Source organism: Melospiza melodia, chromosome 13, assembly GCF_035770615.1.
Source record: "Melospiza melodia melodia isolate bMelMel2 chromosome 13, bMelMel2.pri, whole genome shotgun sequence".
NCBI lineage: Eukaryota > Metazoa > Chordata > Aves > Passeriformes > Passerellidae > Melospiza > Melospiza melodia.
The window spans coordinates 20,523,632-20,548,824 of record NC_086206.1 but is presented as its reverse complement, the minus strand read 5'-3'; the positions used below and the strand labels follow the sequence as shown (position 1 = coordinate 20,548,824).

The 25,193-nt window shown below is 51.4% G+C and overlaps 2 protein-coding genes across 4 annotated transcripts; both read left to right on the top strand.

Moving 5' to 3' along the window:
* Nucleotides 1-1,184: 1,184 nt before the first annotated feature.
* On the top strand, nt 1,185-7,172 carry LOC134424397 (cytochrome c oxidase subunit 4 isoform 1, mitochondrial). Its single transcript, XM_063168135.1, has 5 exons — nt 1,185-1,261; nt 1,956-2,035; nt 3,874-4,038; nt 5,484-5,615; nt 6,907-7,172. The coding sequence occupies exons 2-5, from the start codon at nt 1,957-1,959 to the stop codon at nt 7,041-7,043; spliced, it is 513 nt and encodes a 170-aa protein (XP_063024205.1). The 5' UTR covers nt 1,185-1,261; nt 1,956; the 3' UTR covers nt 7,044-7,172.
* Nucleotides 7,173-8,164: 992 nt separating this feature from the next.
* Nucleotides 8,165-24,543, top strand: LOC134424396 (dual specificity protein phosphatase 22-A-like). 3 transcript variants are annotated; one of them, XM_063168133.1, is made up of 8 exons: nt 8,165-8,210; nt 8,330-8,405; nt 9,880-9,913; nt 10,744-10,826; nt 14,358-14,407; nt 18,012-18,086; nt 19,112-19,283; nt 24,074-24,543. In XM_063168133.1, the coding sequence occupies exons 2-8, from the start codon at nt 8,385-8,387 to the stop codon at nt 24,170-24,172; spliced, it is 534 nt and encodes a 177-aa protein (XP_063024203.1). In that variant the 5' UTR covers nt 8,165-8,210; nt 8,330-8,384; the 3' UTR covers nt 24,173-24,543. The 3 variants fall into 3 exon arrangements, with proteins under 3 accessions (XP_063024203.1, XP_063024204.1, XP_063024202.1); XM_063168134.1 differs by lacking the exon at nt 24,074-24,543 and having other exon boundaries at nt 19,136-19,713; XM_063168132.1 differs by lacking the exon at nt 24,074-24,543 and having other exon boundaries at nt 19,112-19,713.
* The last annotated feature ends 650 nt before the right edge of the window (nt 24,544-25,193 follow it).

The following is a 25,193-nucleotide window of genomic DNA, read 5'->3' as shown; positions in this document are numbered from 1 at the left end:
GAGGGTCCCAAAAGTCTGTGGGGTGTGGGGTGAGCGGGGTGAGGGGCGCGGAGAGCGGGAGGGATGGGGGAGATCGGTGCCGGCGGTGCTGCGGGACCGCACCGGGGAAAGCTCTGGGATCGTGGAGTGGGAAAAAACCTCTGGGAAAAGATCTCTGGGATCATCGTGTGGGAAAAACATCTGGAAAAGATCTCTGGGATCATCATGTGGGAAAAACCTCTGGGAAAAGATCTCTGGAATCATCGTGTGGGAAAAACCTCTGGGAAAAGATCTCTGGGATTGTCGGATTGGAAAAGATCTCTGGGAAATGATCTCTGGGATCATATGGTTGGAAAAGATCTCTAGGATTGTGGGGTGGGAAAAACCTCTGGGATCATCATATAGGAAAAACCTCCGGGAAAAGATCTCTGAGATCATTGTGTAGGGAAAACCTGTGGCATCATCGTGTGGGAAAAGATCTCTGGAATCATCATGTAGGAAAAGATCTCTGGGATTGTCAGGTTGGAAGGGATTTCTGGGATGATCCTGCCCAGCCTGTGGCTCATCACCTCCATGTCATGGTGAATTAGAGGATGGTTCAGATTGGAAGGGCCTTAAAGATCCTCCACTCCCATCCCGACACCTTTCCCTGTCCCAGGCTGCTCCAAGCCTGGCCTTGGGCACTTCCAGGGAAGTGCCTAAATAATAAAGGAAATCCCAAATAATAAAGGAAAAGGGGTTTATGTATAAAAAATTACTTCAGTGATGCCTCAGCCACGTCTGTTCCCAGCTGGCACACGGATCCCCCTCATGGTGCTTTCCCATCCTGTGTTTGAATGGAATTTATGCATCGTATGAGGTGTATGAATATGCAACAGGCTGTTGCTTTTAAGCGTTAATCCTTTGTTAACGTGTTTTGTTTTTTTTTTTTCAGGCTTATGCTGCCCAGAAAAATGTACCCAGAAAAATGTCCTAATCCAAATTATCCAAATTATTATTACTCTAATGGTATTCCTATTTTTATAACCATTTTATCACTATTAAACTTTTAAAATTAAAAAAAAAAAACAAACAAATGATCGCCGTTTTTCACACCCACCCTCAGACACGCCGGGATTTTGAGAATCCTGGATAAACCTCCAGCCACGGTCCGCCCGCATCCCATCATCCCCCGCGCCGGCCGCTCCGGCCCTCCCCGCTCGCTGCCCCGCGCTCCCGGCGTGCCCCGCGCTTCCGCCCGCGGCTCCTTCCGGTCCCGCCAGCCGTAGAGGACGGTCGCCAGGTCGCGGGGCCGGGCCGGGCCGGGCGGAGCGCGGGGACGGGCGGGGAGCGGGCTGGGAGCGAGAACGGAGCCCCCCCGGCATCCCTATGCACGGCCGGGCTGGCGGGGCCGCGCGGGTTGGGGGGTGCGGGGAGGGCTGTGAGGGGGCAGCGGCGCGACCCCGCCCGCAGGCTCCGTGAGGGGTTCTGACACCGGGACGCGACTGAGGTGACAGGCGGGGAGGGCAAGGTCAGGGACAGACAGCGGGTCCTGGCGGGAGCTTGGGCGGGTTTGGGCTGGGCTGGGGTCAGCGGAGGATCCCGAATCCCTTGTGGGGATCCCGCCCTTCCCTGGGATGCTCCGTGCTCAGGGGTCTCTGAATGGGGTCTCTGCAGTGGCTCTGGGATGCGCATGGCGCTCCAGGTATGGTTTATTTTGGAATTACAGCGTCCTAGAAGGGTGGTTTAAATAAGGCAATGTCCTCTGCTTTCAGTGCGGGAGGCTCGGGTTAAAAACAGGGAGAGAAAGGCTCATCCAGATCGGTTTAGTGGGAGAATATCCGGCAAAATCTCCTCTCCAGCATGGAGTGCTGTGCTGCCCTCTGGAGAAGGAGCAGGAAATCTTTAGGCTATATATTTTATATATATATATATATATAAACTCGTGGGAATTGTTGTGTCACCGCGGGCACTGACTGTTGCTGCCTGCCCTGCAGGATGTTGGCTTCCAGAGTGTTCAGCCTGGTCGGGAGGAGATCCATCTCCACCTCCCTGTGCCTCAGGGCACATGGACACGGTGGGTCAGGGGGGCAATAAAGCACAGCCTTGGGGGGGGAGCACAGAAATCTGCCCTGGGTGAGGGGAGGGTGGGGATGGAGGGAGCCTGGGGAGGTGGCAGGAGGGACAATCATGGCATCATCCAGGTGGGGGAAAGCTGCAAGGTCACTGAGTCCCAGCTGTGCCCCATGCCCACCCAGAGCACCGAGTGCCAGCTCAGGAATTGCTGGGACACCTCCAGGGATGGGCACTGCAGCCCTCCCTGGGCAGTTCCCATCCCTGACCCCCCTTTCCATGGGGAAATTCCTGCTGCTGTCCGAGCTGAGCCTGCCCTGGCCCAGCCTGAGCTGTTCCCTCTGCTCCTGTCCCTGTCCCTGTTCCCTGTCCCTGTCCCCTCCTGGCAGGAGCTGTGCAGACAGGAGGGGCCCCTGAGCCTCCTTTGCTCCCTCAGCTGCCCCAGGATCCCTGGCAGTGCCCAAGGGAGGCCTGGGACACTGAGAGCTGTCCCTGCAGTGGGATGGGCTTTAGGGCTCTTCCCATCCATCCCAAACCCTCCTGTGATCCCGTTTGTGCTGGTAGAACACGAAAGTTCTCAAGTTCTGCATTGCTCCCGAGCCCTTCCCGCCCCTCCCTGCCCTGCTGTGCTTGTGCCCTGCTGGGCTGGGACTGGGGACACGTCTGAGCTGATTGTGACCCATGTCCCTGTGTCCCTGTGTGTGTCCCTGTGTGTGTCCCTGTGTGTGTCCCTGTGTGTGTCCCTGTGTGTGTCCCTGTGTGTGACCTGTGTCCCTGTGTGTGTCCCCATGTCCCTGTGTGTGACCTGTGTCCCTGTGTGTGTCCCCATGTGTCACCCATGTTCCTGTGTGTGACCCTGTGTGTGTCCCTGTGTGTGTCCCTGTGTGTCACCTGTGTCCCTGTGTGTGTCCCCATGTCCCTGTGGGTGACCTGTGTCCATCCCTGTGTCCCTGTGTGTCACCAATGTCCTCGTGTGTGTGTGTGTCCCTGTGTCTCCATGTGTGTCCCATGTCCCTGTGGGTGTCCCTGTGTCCATCCCTGTGTCCCTCTGTGTGTCCCTGTGTATGTCCCCATGTGTCACCCATGTCCCCGTGTGTCCCTCTGTGTGTTTCCATGTGTCACCCATGTCCTTGTGTGTGTGTGTCCCTGTGTGTGTCCCATGTCCCTGTGTGTCCCCATGTCCCTGTGGGTGTCCCTGTGTCCATCCCTCTGTCCCTGTGTGTGTGTCCCTGTGTCCCCATGTCCCTGTGTCCATCCCTTTGTCCATCCCTGTGTCCCTCTGTGTGTCCCTGTGTATGTCCCCATGTGTCACCCATGTCCCCGTGTGTGTCCCTGTGTGTCCTCATGTCCCTGTGGCTGTCACCCATGTCCCTGTGGGTGTCCCTGTGTCCATCCCTGTGTCCCTGTGTGTGTCTCTCTGTGTCCCCATGTCCCTGTGTCCATCCCTATGTCCATCCCTGTGTCCCTGTGTGTGTCCCTGTGTGTGTCCCATGTCCCTGTGTGTGTCCCTGTGTCCATCTCTTTGTCCCCGTGTGTGACCCTGTGTGTCACCTGTGTCCCTGTGTGTGTCCCCATGTCCCTGTGGGTGTCCCTGTGTCCATCCCTGTGTCCCTGTGTGTGTGTCCCTGTGTCCCCATGTCCCTGTGTCCATCCCTATGTCCATCCCTGTGTCCCTCTGTGTGTCCCTGTGTATGTCCCCATGTGTCACCCATGTCCCCGTGTGTCCCTCTGTGTGTTTCCATGTGTCACCCATGTCCCTGTGTGTGTCCCTGTGTGTCCCCATGTCCCTGTGTATGTCCCCATGTGTCACCCCTGTCCCCGTGTGTCCTTGTGTGTCCCCAGGCGTGGTGAAGGCCGAGGATTACACGCTGCCCGTGTACGTGGACCGGCGGGACGTGCCGCTGCCCGAGGTGGCGTTTGTGCGGGACCTGTCGGCGCAGCAGCGCGCGCTCAAGGAGAAGGAGAAGGCGTCCTGGAGCGCCCTGTCCGCCGAGGAGAAGGTGGAACGTACGTGGGGGGGCTCCCAGGGCCCCCACGGCGCCCTGCCCGCCTCCGTGTGTCCCTTGGGTGGGGAGGCAGCTTGGGGATCTTCTCCTTCCAGCACCGGGGAAACGGGCATCTCCTGGCGTGCAGGAAAGGAAAATGCCAAAGTGCTCGGAGCAGAAAGGGATAACTCCGTGTGCCAGTACAGACTGGGGAATGCTGGGAGAGCAGCTTGCAGGGGGATCCTGGTGATTCTATCAAGCTTCATTATTCTATCAAACTTCTTTGATTTCACCTTGACCATTTTTAACCAAAATCTAAACAGAAATTTGTTGTTATTCTACGTATTATGAATATTGCTATTTTATTATTATGCTCCAAGCCCTCTCCATCCTGGCCTTGGGCACTGTCAGGGATCCAGGGATCTCTGGGCAACCTGTGCCAGGGCCTGCCCACCCTCACAGGCAGGAATTCCTTCCCAAAATCCCATCTAAACCCCTCAACTCAAAGCCATTCCCTTTGTCCTGGCACTCCAGGCCCTTGTCAAGTCTTTAGACAGCTTTTTGTTCCAGGCCATGCTTGGAACAGCTCCTAATCCTTGTTTTTTCCTGTGTCTGTGAGCAGAACTGATCCATGGAGGAATTATCTTAATTATGATGGAACTCCTTGTTTGCTCCATGGTTTTTATTCCCAAGATCTTTGGTGCTGATACAGAACATGCAATGCCCCTGCTGTGGCTTCTGTTCCATATCTGAGGTCACATTCAGCCATTCCTTCCTCTTCCAGAAACGAAATAATAATAATTAGATTTATTTCTTGATTCCCATCTATTTTCAACCAACCAGGAGAAAAATCCCTTCAGTACAGCACCATGCCATTGTTAGTCCAGCTGGGTGAAGTGAGCCCCAAACACAAATGTGGATTTGATTGTTGATAACCACTGACCTTGGCACGAACCAAATTCCAGCTAATGAAGGCTCCCCATGGGTGCTTTGCAAATAAAATTGCCTCATCTTTTCTGTTTTCATGTTATGAAGGGAGAACCTGGTCTGGGAAAGGTTTAAAACTTTTTGAGGAATTGCTCCAGATTTTCTGTTGTTTTGGATTTTAAATTCCTGTGGATTTCAGTGGCAGCTGAGCTCCAAACATTCCTGTTGGAATTATTGGTGCTAGGAAGCTTTGGGGCCAGTAACCACACTGGGAATTGGAGGGAAGGAAGGAGAATTCACAGTTTTCCCCCTTTCAGGTCTGCACTGTAACTTGTGCCCAACTTTAGGATAATCTGTAAAATGGAGACTAAAATTGATGTGGGGGTGAAAGAACTGATTGGCTTTGGTGTGTGCCAAGCCTAATTTAACATCCATCCCCTTTGGGCAGCCTCAGCCTTCGTTCACCTCCCTCTGCAGAGTTCTGGTCACCTGCAAACCCCAGGAAAAGTTCAAAGAGAGGATTTGATGTTTTTTCCCCAGTGTATCGGATAAAGTTCAACGAGTCCTACGCAGAGATGAAGAAAGGGACAAACGAGTGGAAGACCATCCTGGGGGGAGTTCTGTTCTTCCTTGGGCTCACTGGAGTCATCCTCATCTGGCAGAAGCACTTCAGTAAGTAACTGTTCCATGGAGAGCAGGATCAGGAGATGCCTGATGGGAATTCTGTGGGGCCAGGATGGTTTGGGGAGCAGCCAGAACAGGGATTGCAGCAGGAGCTGTCTGTTAGTCCCTGAAAGCTCCATCCTGGAGCTGTCTCTTGTGGGGATGGAACAGAAATAATCAGGAAGCTGACTCAGAGAAATCTGGGAGCACAGGAAATGGAAGGGAGTGAGTGGTGAGATTGCTGATCCCAGAGCTTCCCCTCTTCTGCTGCCTTGGGTAGTGAACATTTGGGTTCCTGCCACGTTTGGCTGCCTTCCCAGCTAAGGATTCAGCCTCCAGGGAGCCTCCAGCTGCCAGCAGGCAGAGCAGCAGTTAAAGGAGCTGCTCCCTGCCTTGAGGCTCCCAAAAACAGGAGAGCAGGAAGCTGTTATCTTGGTGATGGAGGAAACCACTGGAGAATCCATGTGGGAGTGTGGCTTGAGCTGGATGCTGCATGCAGGGAGTGGAGGTTTGAACAGATCACGGATTCACAGGTTTGGGTTGGAAGGGATCCTGAAGATGATCCCATTTCACCTCCATCCCTGGCCAGGGACACTTCCCACTGTCCCAGGTTTCTCCAAACCCCATCCAACCTGGCCTTGGACACTTGCAAGGATGAGGCAGCCACAGCTTCTCTGGACAACGAGTGGGATGGCTGCAGCAGGGGAAAAAGCCCTTTTATTAGCAAAACTGAGCCCAAAATTCCCAACTTGCTGATGTGGCATGAGGACATAACTCCATAACTCCATAAATAACTCCATAACTCCATAAATAACTCCATAACTCCATAAATAACTCCATAACTCCATAAATAACTCCATAACTCCATAAATAACTCCATAACTCCATAAATAACTCCATAACTCCATAACTAACTCCATAACTCCATAACTAACTCCATAACTCCATAACTAACTCCATAACTTCATAACTTCATAACTCCATAACTCCATAACTCCATAACTAGCTAACTCCATAACTCCATAACTAACTCCATAACTAACTCCATAGCTCCATAACTAACTCCATAACTAACTCCATAACTAACTCCATAACTAACTCCATAACTAATTCTATAACTCCATAACTCCATAACTAACTCCCTAACTCCATAACTAACTCTATAACTAACTCCCTAACTCCATAACTCCATAACTAACTCCATAACTCCATAACTAACTCCATAACTCCATAACTAACTCCATAACTCCATAACTAACTCCATAACTCCATAATTCCATAATTCTCTCCTATCCTGCAGTGTACGGCCCTGTCCCTCACACCTTCTCTGACGAGTGGCTCTCAGCTCAGACCAAGAGGATGTTGGACATGAGGGTGAACCCCGTGCAGGGCATCACAGCCCAGTGGGATTTTGACAAGAACGAATGGAAGAAATAAAGCAACTCAGTGGAACCTGCTCTGCTTGAACATGAAATGATTCCATCACCCGTGTGTGACCTCGTTGCTTGTTGTACTGGAACACCCTCTCCACCTCCAGAAATGCTAATAAATGTCTGGTTAACTTGACAGCTGCCTGTTGCTGGTCTCTGCATGGGTTTCTTGGGGTGGGACATTGGGTTCCTGAACAAGATTTGCTGCCTGGATTAATGTTTTCAGGGCTAAGAAAGCTGCTGCCAAATTTCTCCCTTAGCTGAGCTGGTGTCTCCTGGACCCTGCAGGTTTTTAACAACTCTTATTCCCTGTTTTTCCAGTGTCTCTGTGAGCAGAGCTGATCCAGAAAGAATTTTCTGAATTATGATGGAGCTCCTTGTGTGCCCACACATGGGCATCCGTGGTTTATATTCCCAAAATCTTTGGTCCCTCTGATCCCTGCCCTTCTGAAGCCTAAACCAAGCTTGGACTTAAGTTTGCTCTTTTCCTGATGGGACAGGAAACCATCAGGAAATTATTGATGTGGTGTAGGAGCTGTGCAGGGCTGTTGCTGCCCCTCTTTCCCTTCCACTCAGAAATTTGGGAAGGTTTTTTAAGGTGAGGTAACCTGGTGGGAATTAAGCAATGAGCTCCCCTTCCTACAGCTGAAAAATCTGTTAAGTGATAAATTTATTTCTGGGGTGCTGAGAAGGATGAGGGTGACAATCCCAGGCTGGTGATGGCTGGAATTCTGCTTTTCCCTGCTTTTTGCACTAAATTTACCTCTGAGGTGCTGAGAAGGATGAGGGTGACAATCCCAGGCTGGTGATGGCTGGAATTCTGCTTTTTTCCCTGCTTTTTGCACAGCTCCTGCTGTGGTACTGACCTGGGTGAGTGACATGGAGCTGCCAGGGTTTTGTGCCTGTAGAATTGATTTCTTTTGGAGCAAATGGGGTTTGTGCCTGGAAAATTGATTTATTTTGGAGCAAATACTGGAGTTTCAGTGCTGCTGGGATAAGGGAGTTCCTCCTGGGTCTGTCCTTCCCAAAAAGCCATGGAACCCAGGGAGGCCAGGAGAGAAACCTGAGCCTTGCCATGATCCCAGATCTTTATTTCATCCTCCCCTTTTGGCCCCAGCCACTGTCTGCTCCCTTCCCTCCAGAGCAGCAGCAGGACCTGCTGGAGCAGCCTCAGGTGAGCTGAGTTTGCCAGGGCTCTGCTTGCTCCCCTCCTGGTGTGTTCCCCTTCCTCCTGCCCTGGGAGGGGGTCAGACCTCATCATCCTCACGGGGAATTTGGGGTGTTTGTTTGCAGGTAGCCTTGGAGACTGAGAAACCACCCAAATCCTGATCCTGGGGAGAGAAAACCCATGGGGACTGGAATGAGCAAGGTACAGGGGACAGTGGGATGGTGGCCAGCACGTTCTCTCCTTCTGCAGCCCATGGATGCCCTTCCCAGGTCCCTAAATACAGCTGTCTGCACCCTCCCCTTTCCCACAGCCCTCTGGAGTTCCAAGCACTTCAAGAGAATTAGGAAAACAAACAGGGATTTAAATCTGAGCTTCGTACCCAGGGTGAAACCTCAGTGTGTGCAGGTGGCAGAAAAGTGACAGCTGGCATTAAATGTCATCCCTGGCATGGTAAAACCTTGGCATTTTCATCCCCAGGGATAACGGGGAAAATCCCCCCTTCCCACCCTCGGGGTGTGCCCCAGCCATGGGGGAAGTGTGGTTTCAATGCTGCTTTTTCCTCCAGGGCTGGAGGAGGGGATCAATTTCTGTCTCTGTCCTTAAATAACCACTTGGAATGTGAGTCCTCCAGTTTAAAATTAGACTCTGGGACAACAACAGAGAGATCAGATCGGGGCAAACTCCCTCTGCATGGCTCTGATGTGGTTTAACACTGGGGATTCACCCCCTGTGAACTCAGCCTGACAGGCAAAGTGCCTTTCCCAGCCCCCAAAGTGCCTTTCCCAGCCCCCAAAGTGCCTTTCCCAGCCCCCAAAGTGCCTTTCCCAGCCCCCAAAGTGCCTTTCACAGCCCCCAAAGTGCCTTTCACAGCCCCCAAAGTGCCTTTCCCAGCCCCCAAAATGCCTTTCACAGCCCCCAAAGTGCCTTTCCCAGCCCCCAGTGCCACCAAACCCTTTGGGGAGCCCACGCTGTTGTTGTCAAGGGCTGGATTGGTGCAGACCCTTTTGTAGGATCCAATTTTGGATTCCCATGACATGCAGGGCTCTGCATTCCCCTTCACAGTTGGTGCTGTGCTGAATCCAGGTGTTTGCACCCAGCAATGGGCTGGGGTTCAGCTGGATGTGACCCAGTGCTGCTGAAAACCCTAAAGCTCCTCAAACCAGGGTTCTTTGACTAGATGGGCACCAGCAAGTCCAGCTGATAACAGCTCTGTTTTTCCGTGCCTCTGGAAATGCTCTGGCAGGTTCTCACACCCCTTAAACACTCTCAGCTGTCCCTTTTCTCCTTCATAACCCTGCAGCAGCGAGTTGGAGACCAAATCTGCAGCCTTGACATCTCTTAAACCGCAATAAATAGAAATCCTGCTATAAATAGCATCCATCCATCCCCAGCTGGCAGATGCAACCTTTGGAGCTCCAGAGGATCACATCCAAACTCCTCCCGTGCTTGTGCTGAGTGGTTCCTGAGCTCTGCTCTCCTGAGGGGTTTGGGCTCAGCCTTTCCTGCTCCTTTATGGGGGTGATCCATGGATTTGGGTGCTTGGTTTGGCATGGCCTGGGCAGTTTGGTGCCAGGTGTCCATCCTGGTCCTGCTGGAGACCGTGCCCACCACATCAGATGTACCACGTTCCTGGTGCCGTCTGAATTCCCTCTCTCTCCTTTTTGTCACCTCCCAGATTGTCACCGGCCTCTACCTGGGGAATATTCGTGGTGAGTGAATTCCCTGCCCCTCCCTGGTGCTGTGGGGTCCTTGGGCAGCTGGCAGGACTGGAGGATTCCTCTCCTTGGCAACTCCACGTGCTCCCAACTGGGAACCTCAGCATCTTCCAGAGCTGCCCCAAATCCTCATCCCAATTTCCAGTGATCCCAGTCCAGCCCAGGAAAGGGATCTGTCCCCTGGGAGCTGTGTGTGATGGTGTTCACACATGTTGAGGGAAGAGATGAGGATCTGACTCCATGTTTCAGAAGGATTGATTTATTATTTTATGATATATATTATATTAAAACTATACTAAAAGAATAGAAGAAGAGGTTTCATCAGAAGGCTGGCTAAGAATAGAAAAAGAAAGAATGATAACAAAGGTTTGTGGCTCAGGCTCTGTGTCTGTGCCAGCTGACTGTGATTGGCCATTAATTACAAACATCTAACATAGACTAATCACCACAGATCCCCCTGTTGCATTCCACAGCAGCAGATAATCAATGTTTACATTTTGTTCCTGAGGCCTCTCAGCTTCTCAGGAGGAAAAATCCTAAGGAAAGGATTTTTCATAAAACGTATCTGTGACAGCTGTGCTCACCAACCATGTTGGAACTCCAGGAAATTCATGGCATATCTGGAAACCTCCTCAACAGCAAGGACACAACAGCCTTGTCTGAGTTCTCAGGGTGATTTCTGATTTTAGGGATGGCTTTGGGAACCTGCTGAGCACCCAGTGCATCCCGGGGGTATCCAGCCTCCTCCCTGCAGCACGTGGGATGAGGGGCAGGGCTGGAACAGGGGTCAGGGCAGGTAATTCCCACGCGGCTCACATTTCCAGACTCTGAGGACCACGAGAAGCTGCAGAGCAAGGGGGTGACCCACATCCTGTCCGTCCACAGCGGCGCCAAGCCCGTGCTGGAGGTGAGGGCCTGGCTGGGGACACCCGGGGCAGTGGGAGCTGGGAAGGGACACCCGGGGGCTCCTCCTGGCCTGGGGAGAAGAAACGCTGGGTTTGCACCCATTTAAACCGATTTACACCGATTTACACGGAGTTGCACCAATTTATACTGGTTTACACTGATTTACACCAGTTTATACTGGTTTGCAATTTGCACCAATTGGCACCAGGCAATGCTGCCCAAAGGGGCTCAGTGACGGATGTGGGGAGGGGGCAGGAGGGTGCTTGGGTGGATTTTGGGGGGCAGTGGGGTTTTTGGGGGGCAGCAGGGTCCTTGGGTGGTTTTTGGGGTGCAGCGGGGTGTTTGGGTGGTTCTATGGGGTGCAGCAGGGTGTTTGGGTGGTTTTTGGGGTGCAGTGGGGTGCTTGGGTGGTTTTTGGGGGGCAGTGGAGTGTTTGGGTGGTTCTATGGGGTGCAGTGAGGTGCTTGGGTGGTTTTTGGGGTGCAGTGGGGTTCTATGGGGTGTTTGGGTGGTTTTTGGGGGGCAGTGGGGTGTTTGTGTGGTTTTTGGGGGACACCGGGATTCTTGGGTGGTTTTTGGGGTGCAGTGGAGTGTTTGGGTGTTTTTTGGGGTGCAGTGAGGTGTTTGGGTGGTTTTTGGGGGGCAGTGGGATGTTTGTGTGGTTTTTGGGGGACACCGGGATTCTTGGGTGGTTTTTGGGGGGCAGTGGGATGTTTGCGTGGTTTTTGGGGGACACCGGCATTCTTGGGTGGTTTTTGGGGGGCAGTGCGGTTTTTGGGGCGCGCTGGGGAGTTTGGGTGGTTTTGGGGCCGGGCGGCAGCCGCAGCGCTGCGGGGCCGTGCCCGGAGGGTGCCCGGTGCCTCTCGGGTCCCCACGAGAGGGCGGCGGCGCCCCGCGAATGGAGCCCGGCTGGGAGGGGACACGGCGGGACCGCAGCCGGAGCTGGCACCGGTGTCCCCTGCCCGGTGTGCCCTGCCCGGTGTGCCCTGCCCGGTGTCCCTACTCGGTGTCCCCCGCCCCGTGTCCCCGGCTCCGTGTCCTTGCTCGGTGTCCCCTACTCGGTGTCCCCTACTCGGTGTCCCTGCCCGGTGTCCCCGCTCCTCCGGGCTCGCTGCGGGATGCTGGCTGGGGAAACTGAGGCAGGAGGGAGCTGGGCTAGTGGCAGGGGTGTGGGACGGGTCTCTCCTGCACAAATCCTGCCCCGGATGGTTCCAAGTGTGAGGAGCAGCTGCAGGTTCGGCTCCCAGAGGAGTGAGGGGCACGGCCATGGGGTGCTGGGGACCTGCTGGGGGACAGGGACACCTTGCACCATCCCAGGGTGCTGCAGCTCCAATGCCCAGCCTGGCCTTGGGCACTGCCAGGGATCCAGGGGCAGCCACAGCTGCTCTGGGCACCTGCCCACCCTGCCAGGGAACAATTCCTATTCCCAATATCCCATCCATCCCTACCCTCTGGCAGTGGGAACCATTCCCTGTGTCCTGTCCCTCCATCCTTGTCCCCAGTCCCTCTCCAGCTCTCCTCAACAGAGAGCAAAGCGCTCGGAGCACTTACACCACGGAGCAAAGCACACAGAGAGCTTACAACGGAGAGCAAAGTGCACGGGGTGCTTACAACACAGAGCAAAGCGCTCAGAGCACTTACACCACGGAGCAAAGCGTACAGAGTGCTTACCCCATGGAACAAAGCGCACGCAGCACTTACACCATGGAGCAAAGTGCTTGGAGCGCTTACACCACGGAGCAAAGCACTCAGAGCACTTACACCATGCAGCAAAGCGCTCAGAATGCTTACACTATGGAGCGAAGTGCATGGAGCACTTACACCATGGAGCAGAGCACACGCAGCCCTTACACCATGGAGCAAAGTGCTCAGAATGTTTACACCATGGAGCAAACAGCACGCAGCCCTTACACCATGGAGCAGAGCACACACAGCGCTTACACCATGGAGCAAAGCACTCAAATGCTTACAGTGGGGAACAAAGTGCTCGCAGCTCTTACATAATGGAGCAAAGTGCATGCAGCCCTTACACCACAGAGCAAAGCACTCAGAATGCTTACACCATGGAACAAAGAGCCCGCAGCCCTTACACCATGGAGCAAAGCACATGCAGCCCTTACACCACAGAGCAGAGCGCACACAGCGCTTACACCATGGAGCAGAGCGCTCAGAATGCTTACACCACGGAGCAGAGTGCACACAGCGCTTACACCAAGGAGCAGAGCGCTCAGAATGCTTACACCATGGAGCAGAGTGCACACAGTGCTTACACCACAGAGCAGAGTGCACACAGCGCTTACACCATGGAGAAGAGTGCACACAGCGCTTACACCACGGAGCAGAGCGCACACAGTGCTTACACCATGGAGCAGAGCGCACACAGCGCTTACACCACGGAGCAGAGTGCACACAACGCTTACACCAAGGAGCAGAGTGCTCAGAATGCTTACACCAAGGAGCAGAGCGCTCAGAATGCTTACACTACGGAGCAGAGCGCACACAGTGCTTACACCACGGAGCAGAGTGCACACAGCGCTTACACCACGGAGCAGAGTGCACACAGCGCTTACACCACGGAGCAGAGCCCGCGGAGGGGAAGCGGAAGGCCCGGGGGGGTTTTGCAATGTGTCAATCACGGCCCCAGCGGTGACCGCAAACCCCAGCGCTGCTGCCATGGTGGGATGGGGACAGGGACAGGGATGGGGACACCCGGGACAGGGACACCCAGCCCCAGGAGCAGCCCTGGGGTTCATCCTGGCCTAGGGCTGCGGGTTGAGTTTTGGGGTGGGTCAAAATCCTTTTGGCTTCTCCACTATTGATTTGGTGCCTCTTCCCAGCCTGGGGACACGTTGGGATGCACCAGGCGTGGAGCTGTGGGTGGAAATCCTGTGGGTCACCCCAGCACAGAATTACCCCTGTGCCCATCCTGCTCTGCCCCCTCCTTCCTTAAATAATCCAAATTTTCAGCCTCCTGGGCAGGAGGGTGGTCCAGGTGAAGCTGATGGAGATGGGGCAATCCCTGGCGCTCTGGCTGCAGGATTTCCCCCTGTATTTCGCTAAGAAAGGATTAAAAAAGCCACCCCAACCCCCAGATGAAAAGGATCTAAATTTAGCCCCGAGCAGGGAGGATCGAGGAAGCGATGTTTTAAGGGGAGGAAAGTAATCTGACCCAGGCCAGCAGGCAGCAGATGATTTACGGGGTATTAAAAGGACAGGGAGGAAATAACTCACTGATGAGAGTGGCTTTGTCAGTGCACGTCTTCCTGGTGGAGTTTGGGGCTCCCTGGCTCCGTTTTGGGGGGCTCCTGAATATCTGAGTTGTTCCCCCAGCCTGGCCTGTGCTGTGGGATTGAGAGGAAATCAGTGGGGTGGGATGGATGCACTCATCCATTGCAGTGGAGCAAACCCCAAAGTGGTTTTCAGCTTTATCTCCCCTCAAGGTCAACTGAGGAAGGAAAAAAAAAAGAGAGAGGAATGGAGGATTTTTGTGATTCTTGGAGGTGTTTCGTGACTGTTTTATTTTGTATTGCAGGACATGACCTATCTGTGTATCCCAGCCTCGGATTCATCCAGTCAAAACCTGTAAGTGATTTCTCATCCTTTTTCCTGTTGGTCAATAAAAGCTCAGGTTGTGCAGGATGAAGGTTTAGTCCATTCATGCTGTGAAATTTCTCATAATCCCCGAGCTTCCCAGAAGCTGGGGTTCATTTTTGTGTGGTAAATAACATTTTAGGGCTTAAAATCCATTTTTAATGTGTGCTTGCAGTCAGGAAATGTGATTTTTTTGTCAAGTTTCAGAGCTATTCCACTGGGCAGGATTGAAAACTGGAGTGTTAGAAAGATGATTTGTGTCAGTCCTCAGGGCATTTTTTTTTTAAAGAGAAATTTATTAAAATATAAATTATTTTTGCCATTTAAAGCAATGACCCACGCTCATAACTCTTGGAATGCTGCTTTGGAGATGAAGCTGCTGAGAAGAGCTGGGATGAATTCCCAGGATTTTTTGGGATGCTGCTGCTTTGGGTGACGAGCACTAATAAATCATCAATTTCCACCAATAAATCATCAATTTGCACCAGCAAATTGGCAAATCCAGGGGATTTTCCCTCCAATCAAACCCTAAACAGCATCAAAACTTAATTTCCAAGGGAGGTGCTGTTTTTTCCAGCATCCTTGGCAGCAGCCGTGCCTGGGGGTGGTGGAATCCTGCTTGCTCATGCTCTGGCTGAGCGGAAAGAGAAGCTTTACAAGAAAACCCTGCCTCAGCAAGAACTGGGAGTTTTTGGTTGTTATTTTTTCTCCCTTCGCTCATTTCTTTGCGCTTGTGGCGTGTCTACGAAAGGGAAAAAAAATTAAAAAAAAAGGGAAAAAAAAAAAAAAGAAGATAAGGCTGCCTGCAGGAAGGAAGAGTTATTCAAGAAACTATTTTCTGCTTGTCAGTTTATGCCTTGGATTTCACAATCCTGGTGAACTTTGTGTGCTGCTTAGTGTGATTGGGGGGCTCAGCACTAATTCCACTGCCTGATCCCACGCTTGGAAAAGCACAGGCAGAGCTTTCCCTGTGGGAAAAACACCCGTGGAGTGGGTGAGGATGGATGGAGGGGATAAATCCTTTGGGATATGGGACAGGGATGGAGGCATGAGCATGGTGTCCTTGCAAGCAGAGAAAGTTCCTGCTGGTCCTGCCCAGGGGCGAAGGGGAGCACTGGGGTCTCAATGGGCAGCACCTGCAGGCCCTGGGGATGTTGGGTGCTCTGTGAAGAGCAGCAGGACAAGCAGGGAAATCCCCTGGGATGAGATTTTGATGCCCTGGGAAGGCTGAGCTAGAACAGAGTTTGGGCAGAGCTACAGAATAAAAGCAGGGATTTATTGAAAGGATCTCCTCCATGGATCCACCTTGGGCAGCACAAGAGCCCAGCCAGGGCTGTACCCAAGATAAACCAAAATGGTCCCAAAATGAACCCAAGATGAACCAAAATGGCCGCAAAATGAACCCAAGATGAACCAAAATGGCCCCAAATGAAACCAAGGTGAACCAAACTGGTCCCGAAAAGAACCCAAGATGAACCCAAGGTGAACCATACTGGCCCCAAAATGAACCCAGGATGAACCAAACTGGTCCCAAAAAGAACCCAGGATGAACCAAAATGGCCGCAAATGAACCAAGATGAACCAAAATGCCCCAAAATGAAGCCAAGGTGAACCAAAATGGCCCAAAATGAACCCAAGATGAACCAAAATGGCCCCAAAATGAACCCAGGATGAACCAAAATGGCCCCAAAATGAACCCAAGATGAACCAAAATGGCCCCAAAATGCACGAGCGCTCCCGGGGTCTCTCCCTGGGATCAGTTCTGCTCCATTTGCACCTTGCAGTTCATTGTCCCATTCCAGCTTTAGCCCCTGCAGTCCCACCCTGCTTGTTTTTCTCTCTCCAGCCCACGGTGTTTGTGCTCTGGGGCTGAGATTTGGATCATTTGTCCTTGGTGCCCAGCTGGAGCAGGAATTGTTTTGTGTCCCTGCTCTGTGCACAGAGCTCAGCATCCCCTGATGTGAGCCCAGACCCACACACTAAAGCAGCACAGAATGTGAAAAACATAAAAGTTTAACTGTGAGGCATCACTTTGGGCAGGGAAAACCCTCCCAGATGGTGATGCTCCATTTGCTGGAGCATCCTTGGCCTGACATCTCCTTCCAGGAATGAGATGTTGCTCAGTATTTTTAGCTGCTCACAATGTCAGACCCTCCCTCACCTCCCCTCCTGTTCCTGGGGAGCAGAACCCCCCTGCAATTCCTGAATAAATTCATTTTGGCTGCTCAGACAGCACCGAGCCCGGCACTGCAGGGCAGGGTGAGGAACAACCACCCTCCCCATGGGCCAGCAGGGACGGAGGAGCTTCTGGAGAGCTCCCAGAGGGAGAGCAGCTCCCTTGGCAGTGGGAATGACTGCGGGAGGTCAAGCTTTGGCTTCTGAGAAATCAGGAAGGCAGCGAGGGCTCACGCCCACCCCGTCACGCGCAGCAGAGGAAGTCCAGCATTGTGCAGGGGGTCTGCCAAAATCCACTCTTCTAAGGGGAATTTTTTTGTTTTCTTTTTTTGGGATTAAATGTGTGGCATGGTATTTTTTTTTTAAATTTAGATGTTTATTGGTTTTTATTTAATTTTTTTTGAGAAGGTTGGGATTAAATATGTGAGATGGTGTTTTTTATTTCGATTTAGATGCTTATTGGTTTTTATTTATATTACAGGGTTTTTTTCGTTAAGGTTGGGCTAAACGTGTGACATGTTATTTTTTGTTTGGGTTTAGGTGTTCATTGGTTTTTATTTATATTACAGATTATTTTATTTATATTATTTATATTACAGGTTACTTTATTTATATTACAGATATTTCACAGATTGTGAGTTTTATAGTGCTTTAATAAGTTAAAAATGGAGTTGTATCTCCCTATTTTTATAAGATTTTTTAAGCATAAACTGTTTAATTAAGAAATGATACTTAAATTATTTATATTTTTAACTTAATAGCTATTTTATAAGTAATGACTTAATAACTGTTTTTTAACTTAATAGCTAATTTTTAACTTGATAACTTTAATACTTAAAAACTATTTTTTAACTTAATAACTAATTTTTAACTTAACGACTTAATAACTGTTTTTTAAACTTAATAACTAATTTTTAACTTGATAACTTAATACTTAATAACTATCATTTAACTTAATCACTAATTTTTAACTTAATAACTAATTTTTAGCTGAATAACTTAATAACTATTTTTTAACTTATAACCAATTTTTAACTTAATAATTTAAGACCTACTTAATGCCTGTTTTTTAACTTAATAACTGAGATAATACCTATTTTTTAACTTAATAACTAATTTTTAACTTAACAACTTAATACTTAACTAATTTTTAACTTAATAACTTAACTCTGTGAAGAGAGCTCACCATGCCCTAGTATGAAGCTCAGACCCACCCGCTAAAGCAGCAGAGAACCTGAAAGATAGAAAAGCTCAAACCTGAGGCATCACCTTCAGCTGGCAGAGGAAGGATCGCTGCTCCCACCCACTCTGGTGGCCCCGGGGCGGTGGAAAACCCTTGGGAGTGACAGTGCTGGTGTTTGCAGGGTGCCTGCGGGGACAGGCAGCCCTTCCCTCCTCACCTCTGCCTCTCTCCCTGCAGGCTGCAGCACTTCAAGGAGAGCATCCAGTTCATCCACGAGTGCAGGCTCGCAGGGGGAGGCTGCCTGGTGCACTGGTGAGAGCTGCTGGGAACCCCTCAGAGCCCAGGCAGCCTCTGGGAGCTGGGGATGGCGCCCTGGGAAGGCTGAGCTAGAAGAGAGGCTGGGCAGAGTTACAGAATAAAGCAGGGATTTATTAAAAGGATCTCCTCAATGGATCCACCTTGGGCAGCACAAGAGCCCAGCCAGGGCTGCACCCAAGGTGAACTTAAAATGGTCCCAAAATGAACCCAAAATGGTCCCAAAGTGAATCCAAAATGGACCAAAATGGTCCCAAAATGCACCCAGGGTGAACCAAAAATGGTCCCAAAATGAACCCAAGATGAACCAAAATGATCATCCCAAAATGAACCCAGGATGAACCAAAATGGCCCCAAAATGAACCCAGGATGAACCAAAATGGCCCCAAAATGAACCCAGGATGAACCAAAATGGCCCCAAAATGAACCCAAGATGAACTAAAATGGTCCCAAAATGAACCCAGGATGAACCAAAATGGCCCCAAATGAACCCAGGATGAACCAAAATGGCCCCAAAATGCTCGAGCGCTCCCGGGGTCTCTCCCTGGGATCAGTTCTGCTCCATTTGCACCTTGCAGTTCATTGTCCCATTCCAGCTTTAGCCCCTGCAGTCCCACCCTGCTTGTTTTTCTCTCTCCAGCCCACGGTGTTTGTGCTCCTGGGGCTGAGATTTGGATCATTTGTCCTTGGTGCCCAGCTGGAGCAGGAATTGATTTGTGTCCCTGCTCTGTGCACAGAGCTCAGCATCCCCTGATGTGAGCCCAGACCCACACACTGAAGCAGCACAGAGTGTGAAAAACAGAAAAGCCAAAACCTGAGGCATGGGCTCCAAAAAGTGTCCTTGGGTGTTGAAAATCACTGACCCCCTGAGCATCCACAATGTGTCTTGAGGAGGGGACAGGGAGGTGACAGCAGCAGTGAGAGTGCCAGCAGAGCTCCTCATCCCCTCCAGCGCAGGGGGATCTGCATCCCAGGGGTGATTCCTGCGGGATCCCCTCCCTGACGGGCTCCTCCCTGCCCAGCCTGGCCGGGGTGTCCCGCAGCAGCACCCTGCTGGTGGCATACCTGATGACAGTGACAGAGCTGGGCTGGCAGAGCTGCCTGGCTGCCACCAGGGCCGTCCGCTCCTACGCCAGCCCCAACCCCGGCTTCCAGCAGCAGCTGCAGGAGTACGAGAGCACCCTGCTCCACGAGGTGAGGCACCCTCGGGGGCTTTTGGAGGGGTTTGCAGCCAGGCACGGCTCCTCTGCATGCAGCTGTTTGCCCCAGCTGGATTTGGGAATGTCGTTTATCACCTGAGGTTTTGGGGATTTGTGTGCAAAAGCAAAAAGAAATTTAAAAACAAATTGCCTTGATAATGTGTGAGTGCGCTTTAGAAAAACCCTAAACTTGAAAACCCCAAACTTAAAAACCCCAAACTTAAAACCCCAAACTTAAAACCCTTGGGTACATCTTGGAGGGGTAAACCCCAAACTTGAAATCCTTGGGTGCTTTGGAGGGGTTTGCAGCCAGGCACGGCTCCTCTGCATGCAGCTGTTTGCCCCAGCTGGATTTGGGAACGTCGTTTATCACCTGAGGTTTTGGGGATTTGTGTGCAAAAACAAAAAGAAATTTAAAAACAAAATTGCCTTGATAATGTGTGAGTGCGCTTTAGAAAAACCCTAATCTTGAAAATCCCAAACTTGAAAACCCCAAACTTAAAAAACCCCAAACTTAAAACCCTTGGGTACATCTTGGAGGGGTAAACCCCAAACTTGAAATCCTTGGGTGCTTTGGAGGGGTTTGCAACCAGGCACAGCTCCTCTGCATGCAGCTGTTTGCCCCAGCTGGATTTGGGAATGTCATTCATCACCTGAGGATTTGGGGGTTGTGTGCAAAAAACAAATTAAAAATTGCCTTGATATTGTGTGAGTGCACTTAAAAAAGTTCTTAACCCAAATTTAAAAACCCCAAACCCCAGACTTGAAAACCCCAAATTTGAAACCCTTGGGTACATTTTGGAGGGGTAAACTCCAAACACTCCAAACTTGAAAACCTCAAATTTGAAACCCTTGGGTGCTTTTGGAGGGGTTTGCATCCAGGCACGGCTCCTCTGCATGCAGCTCTTTGCCCCAGCTGGATTTGGGAATGTCATTTTTCACCTGAGGATTTGGGGGTTTGTGTGCAAAAACAAACAGAAATTTTAAAAATTGCCTTTGCATTGTGTGAGTGCACTTTAAAAAGCTCTTTAAAGCCCTAAACTTAAAAACCTCAAACTAAAAAACCCCAACTAAAAAACCCCAATCATGAAACCTTTGTGTACATTTTGGAGGAGTAAACTCCAAACTTGAAAACCCCAAACTTAAAAACCCCAAACTTAAATACCCCAAACTTGAAAGCCCCAAACTTGAAACTCTTGGATGCTTTTGGAGGGGTTTGCAACCAGGCACGGCTCCTCTGCATGCAGCTGTTTGCCCCAGCTGGATTTGGGGGTTGTGTGCAAAACAAACAGAAATTTTAAGAAATTGCCTTGGTATTGTGTGAGTGCACTTTAAAAAGCCCTTAAAAACCCCCAAACTTGTTTCTGGCGTTGGGATGCAGCAGGAAGGATGGGGAGAGCAGTTTGTCCCTTGGGAAGCTCAGGAAGGAGCTGGGAATGCAGCAGGGAGAGGAGGAGTGGGAGGGGAGGAAGCTCTTGTGAGGAGTTTTTGGGGATGTCTGGGCACCCTCTGCCACAAGAGCCCTGCTCTAGGGGCAGGTGGAAGGCAGGAGAGGAGAAATCCTCCCATTTCTCCCCAAAATGAGGTTTTGGGAGAGCAGGAGCTTGAGTCTGGCTGGGTCCCAGCATGGAAGGGAGGATGGAGCAGAGCCCAGCTGCATTCCAGGGAGAGCACTCAGTGCAGGGGTCAGGGCTGCACGTTTGACCTGGAAAGCCTTCGAAAGCAGAGGGAAAATCCTTAAAATGCAAAGGAAAAAGAAAAAAACTTAAAAGCAGAGGGAAAAACTTTAAAAAGCAGAGGGAAAACCTTAAAAAGGAAAGACCTAAAAAGCAAAGGAAAAAACCTTAAAAAGCAAAGAGAAAAACCTTAAAAAGCAAAGTGAGAGACCTTAAAAGGCAAAGGGAAAGACCTTAAAAAGCAAAGGAAAAAAAAAAAAAACCTTAAAAAGCAGAGAGGAAAAACCTTAAAAAGCAAAGGAAAAAAAAAATTAAAAAGCTGAGAGAAAAACCTTAAAAAGCAAAGGAAAAAAAAACCTTAAAAAGCAAAGGGAAAGGGGAAAGACCTTAAAAGGCAAAGGAAAAAAAAACCTTAAAAAGCAAAGGAAAAAAAACCCTTAAAAAGCAAAGGAAAAAAAAAAAAACCTTAAAAATCAGAGAGAAAAACCTTAAAAAGCAGAGGGAAAGACCTTAAAAAGCAAAATAAAAGGATTTTAAAGCACAGCTCCCACCTGGCTCTGTGGCTGCCTCCAGCCCTCCCACTCTGGACCCTGCTCCTCCACCCATCCCAAACCTCCCATGGGGCACAGGACAGCTCTGCAAGGGAAGGCAAACCCCTGGAAATGATGTGTGCAAGGGTGTCACAGCTCCTGTCACCCCTTGGGGGATTCCCATGGCAAACAGGGGTCCCGCTGAGCCTTTGGGGGGGTTCCCATGGCAAACAGGGGGTCGCTGTTGTCCCTCTGAGCTCTTTGGGGATTCCCATGGCAAACAGGGGGGTCCCTGGGGGGGTTCCATGGGCAAACAGGGGGGTCGCTGTGGCAAACAGGGGGTTCCTCTGCTCCCCCATAGCCTTTGGGGGGGTTCCCATGGCAAACAGGAGGTCCCTGTTGTCCCTCTGAGCTCTTTGGGGATTCCCATGGCAAACAGGGGGTCCTTGTTGTCCCCCTGAGCCCTTGGGGATTCCTGTCCTGGCAGGAGGGAGCAGGACAGCCAGTGACACAGTCCCCGAGGCCAGGTTCCTGTGGCACAGTCCCCAAGGCCAAGTTCTGGTGACGCTTGTCCCCAAGGCCAGCCCTGTCCTCGGGCGCTGTCACACGGGGGACGTGGCCCTGCCCCGTTGTCACCGCTGCCAGAAACGCCCCTGGAGGAGGCTGGCAGATGCTCCAGGGCATTACAAACCACCCCCGGCGCTGGGGATCCCCTGCAGGGCTTCCCCTGGCAGGGCCAGCTCTGCCCAGCCCTTCCCACAGGCCTGGGCTGGGCCTCCCTCCATCCCAGCCATTCCTCCTGCTCCCAAAACCCACCCTGGACACCGCAATCTCCTCCTTTTCCCTTCCAAGCTGCTTTCCCCACCACCTCACAGCTTTGCCAGTGGCTTTGCTTCAGCCCTTTCCCTGAAGCACAGCCGAGGGTGGAGGTGCTGGGATGTGTTTTCCTGTCTGTGGGATGTAGCAAGAGCTGCCTTTTCTTGAAACTCCCACTCGTGTGTGATGTCAGCCCTGGAATGGCCCGGTGGGTGGGAAACCTCAATCCTGGCTGGTTTCAAACCTGTGAGGAACATCCTGGACCTTCTGGGGACCTTCTGGGGCTGTGGTGCCCCAGTTTCCTTCACTCCAGGGAGCTCAGATGGGAGGAGGGAATGGGGAAGATGCTCCAGCCCCACTGCTGTGGTTTCAGGCTGGGAGGAGGAGGAGGAAGAGGGAGAAGAGGAGGAAGGAGTGTGATGGTGTTCACAGGGGTTTTTGGATGAGGGGAGAGACGAGCATCTGACTCCATGTTTTCAGAAGGCTTGATTTATTATTTATGACATATATCATATTAAAACTATACTAAAAGAATAGAAGAAAAGGTTTCATCAGAAGGCTGGCTAAGAATAGCATAGGAAAGAATGATAACAAAGGCTTGTGGCTCGGGCCCTGTGTCCAAACCAGCTTGTGATTGGCCATTAATTACAAACAACCACATGAGACCTATCCCAGATGCACCTGTTGCATTTCACAGCAGCAGATAATCATTGCCCACACTCCGTTCCTGAGGCCTCCAGCTTCTCAGGAGGAAAAAACCCTAAGGAAAGGATTTTTCATGAAAAGATATCTGTGACAAGTGGGGTGAGAAGTTCCCCACAACCTCCCGAGGTGCTCTGACATCAAACCTGCCCCACCTTGTCAGGACCAACTGCTTGTGGGGGAAAAACCAGCTTTGGGAATCATTCCTTACAGGAATTCCGGCACATGAGGAGCAGCAGCAGCTTCTTGGCAAGGAGGAGTAAATAAAGCTGCTGTCCCAGCTGCAGGCAGTGTGGGAGCTGAGGCTGCTGCCAGCTCTGGGCTGGAATGTGGGGAGTGCTGAGATGGGGCATCCACTGCATCTGTGGGGACCTCCATCCACACTGACTTCCTTTTCTAACCCTACTCATCATCCTAGTGCTGGAATGTGGCATCCACTGCATCTCTGGGGACATCCACCCACACTGGCTCCCTTTTCTAACCCTACTCATCATCCTAGTGCTGGATGGGGCATCCACTGCATCTGTGGGGACATCCATCCACACTGACTCCCTTTTCTAACCCTACTCATCATCCTGCTGCTGCTCTTGGTCCCTTCAATCCTTCTTCTTCCTCCAGCCTGAGTGTGAGCTCCCATGGGATTGGGACCTTCCTGCATGGAGGGTGTGCTGGGGATGTGGGGAGTGCTGGGATGGGGATTCCACTGCATCTGTGGGGAGATTCATCTACACTGGCTTCCTTTTCTAACCCTACCCATCATCATCCTGCTGCTGCTCTTGGTCCCTTCCTTCCTCTTCATCCCTCCATCCTGTGGCATGGGACCCTCCTGCATGCTGGTTGTGTTGGGGATGTAGGGAGTGCTGGGATGGGGCATCCACTGCATCTGTGGGGTTCTGAGTGTGAGCTCCCATAGGATTGGGACTTCCCTGCATGCTGGCTGTGCCTGGGATGCTGCAGGAATTGCTTTGCTCGCTGCTTTCCCCCTGCTCTCTCTCTCTCTCTCTGGGGTTTCTCACCTTTCCAGCTCGCCCTGGAACCTCTCGTGCCTCTTTTCCCGGCAGTACCGCGCCTGGATCCGCCGGGAGTACGGCAGGAACCCCTTCCAGGACCAGGAGGAGCTGCAGCGCCTGCTGGGGCAGCAGCCTGGGCACAGGGATTGATCCTGGCTCTCCTCCTCAGCTCCCACCTCGTCCCCTCCGTGCCGTGCAGGTGGCACCGCTGGTGGCACTGACGGTGGCAGCAGGTGGATGAGCAGATAAAGCAGCCAGGCTGTTCCTGGGGCTTGGAAAATTCAGTTTTCCCTTTGCCAAGCGCCTGCAGGGATTGGTGTGTAGGGCACAAAGCTGCCAGCAGCAGGGTGGAGCAGGGGACAGGAGCACAGAGCCCCTGGCAGCTGCCAGCTCCATGGATGGGGGGCTCTTGGGATCTCTGCTGGTCACAGTGACCCCCCAGATATGTTAGAAAATCTCTTTTCCCAGCCTGCAGTTCCTTTCCTTTTCCTTTCCTTTTCCTTTTCCTTTTCCTTTCCTTTTCCTTTCCTTTCCTTTCCTTTTCCTTTCCTTTTCCTTTCCTTTCTTTCCTTTCCTTCCCTTATCCTTTCCCTTTCCTTTCCCTTTCCTTTTCCCTTTCCTTTCCTTTCCTTTTCCCTTTCCTTTCCCTTTCCTTTCCCTTTCCTTTCCCTTTCCTTTCCCTTTCCTTTCCCTTTCCTTTCCCTTTCCTTTTCCCTTTTCCTTTCCCTTTCCTTTCCCTTTCCTTTCCCTTTCCTTTCCCTTTTCCTTTCCTTTCCTTTCCCTTTCCTTTCCCTTTCCTTTCCCTTTCCCCTTTCCCTTTCCTTTCCCTTTCCTTTCCCTTTCCTTTCCCTTTCCTTTCCCTTTCCTTTCCCTTTCCCTTTCCTTTCCCTTTCCTTTCCCTTTCCTTTCCCTTTCCTTTCCCTTTCCTTTCCCTTTCCCTTTTCCTTTCCTTTCCCTTTCCTTTCCTTTCCTTTCCTTTCCTTTTCCTTTCCTTTCCTTTCCTTTCCCTTTCCTTTCCTTTTCCCTTTCCTTTCCTTTCCTTTCCTTTCCTTTCCTTTCCTTTCCTTCCTTCCTTTCCTTTCCTTTCCTTTCCTTTCCTTTCCTTCCTTTCCTTGCCTTTCCTTGCCTTTCCTTGCCTTTCCTTGCCTTGCCTCCTTGCCTTGCCTTGCCT

Excerpts from the sequence above, each read along its gene's own strand:
- LOC134424396 (XM_063168132.1), top strand. The coding sequence starts at position 8,385 with ATGGGGACTGGAATGAGCAAG. Across the intron at positions 10,827-14,357 it reads GCGCCAAGCCCGTGCTGGAG|GACATGACCTATCTGTGTAT; the intron begins GTGAGGGCCTGG and ends TTTGTATTGCAG. Across the intron at positions 14,408-18,011 it reads GATTCATCCAGTCAAAACCT|GCTGCAGCACTTCAAGGAGA; the intron begins GTAAGTGATTTC and ends CTCTCCCTGCAG.
- LOC134424397 (XM_063168135.1), top strand. The coding sequence starts at position 1,957 with ATGTTGGCTTCCAGAGTGTTCAGCCTGGTCGGGAGGAGATCCATCTCC. Across the intron at positions 2,036-3,873 it reads CCTCAGGGCACATGGACACG|GCGTGGTGAAGGCCGAGGAT; the intron begins GTGGGTCAGGGG and ends GTGTGTCCCCAG. Across the intron at positions 4,039-5,483 it reads CGCCGAGGAGAAGGTGGAAC|TGTATCGGATAAAGTTCAAC; the intron begins GTACGTGGGGGG and ends TTTTTTCCCCAG.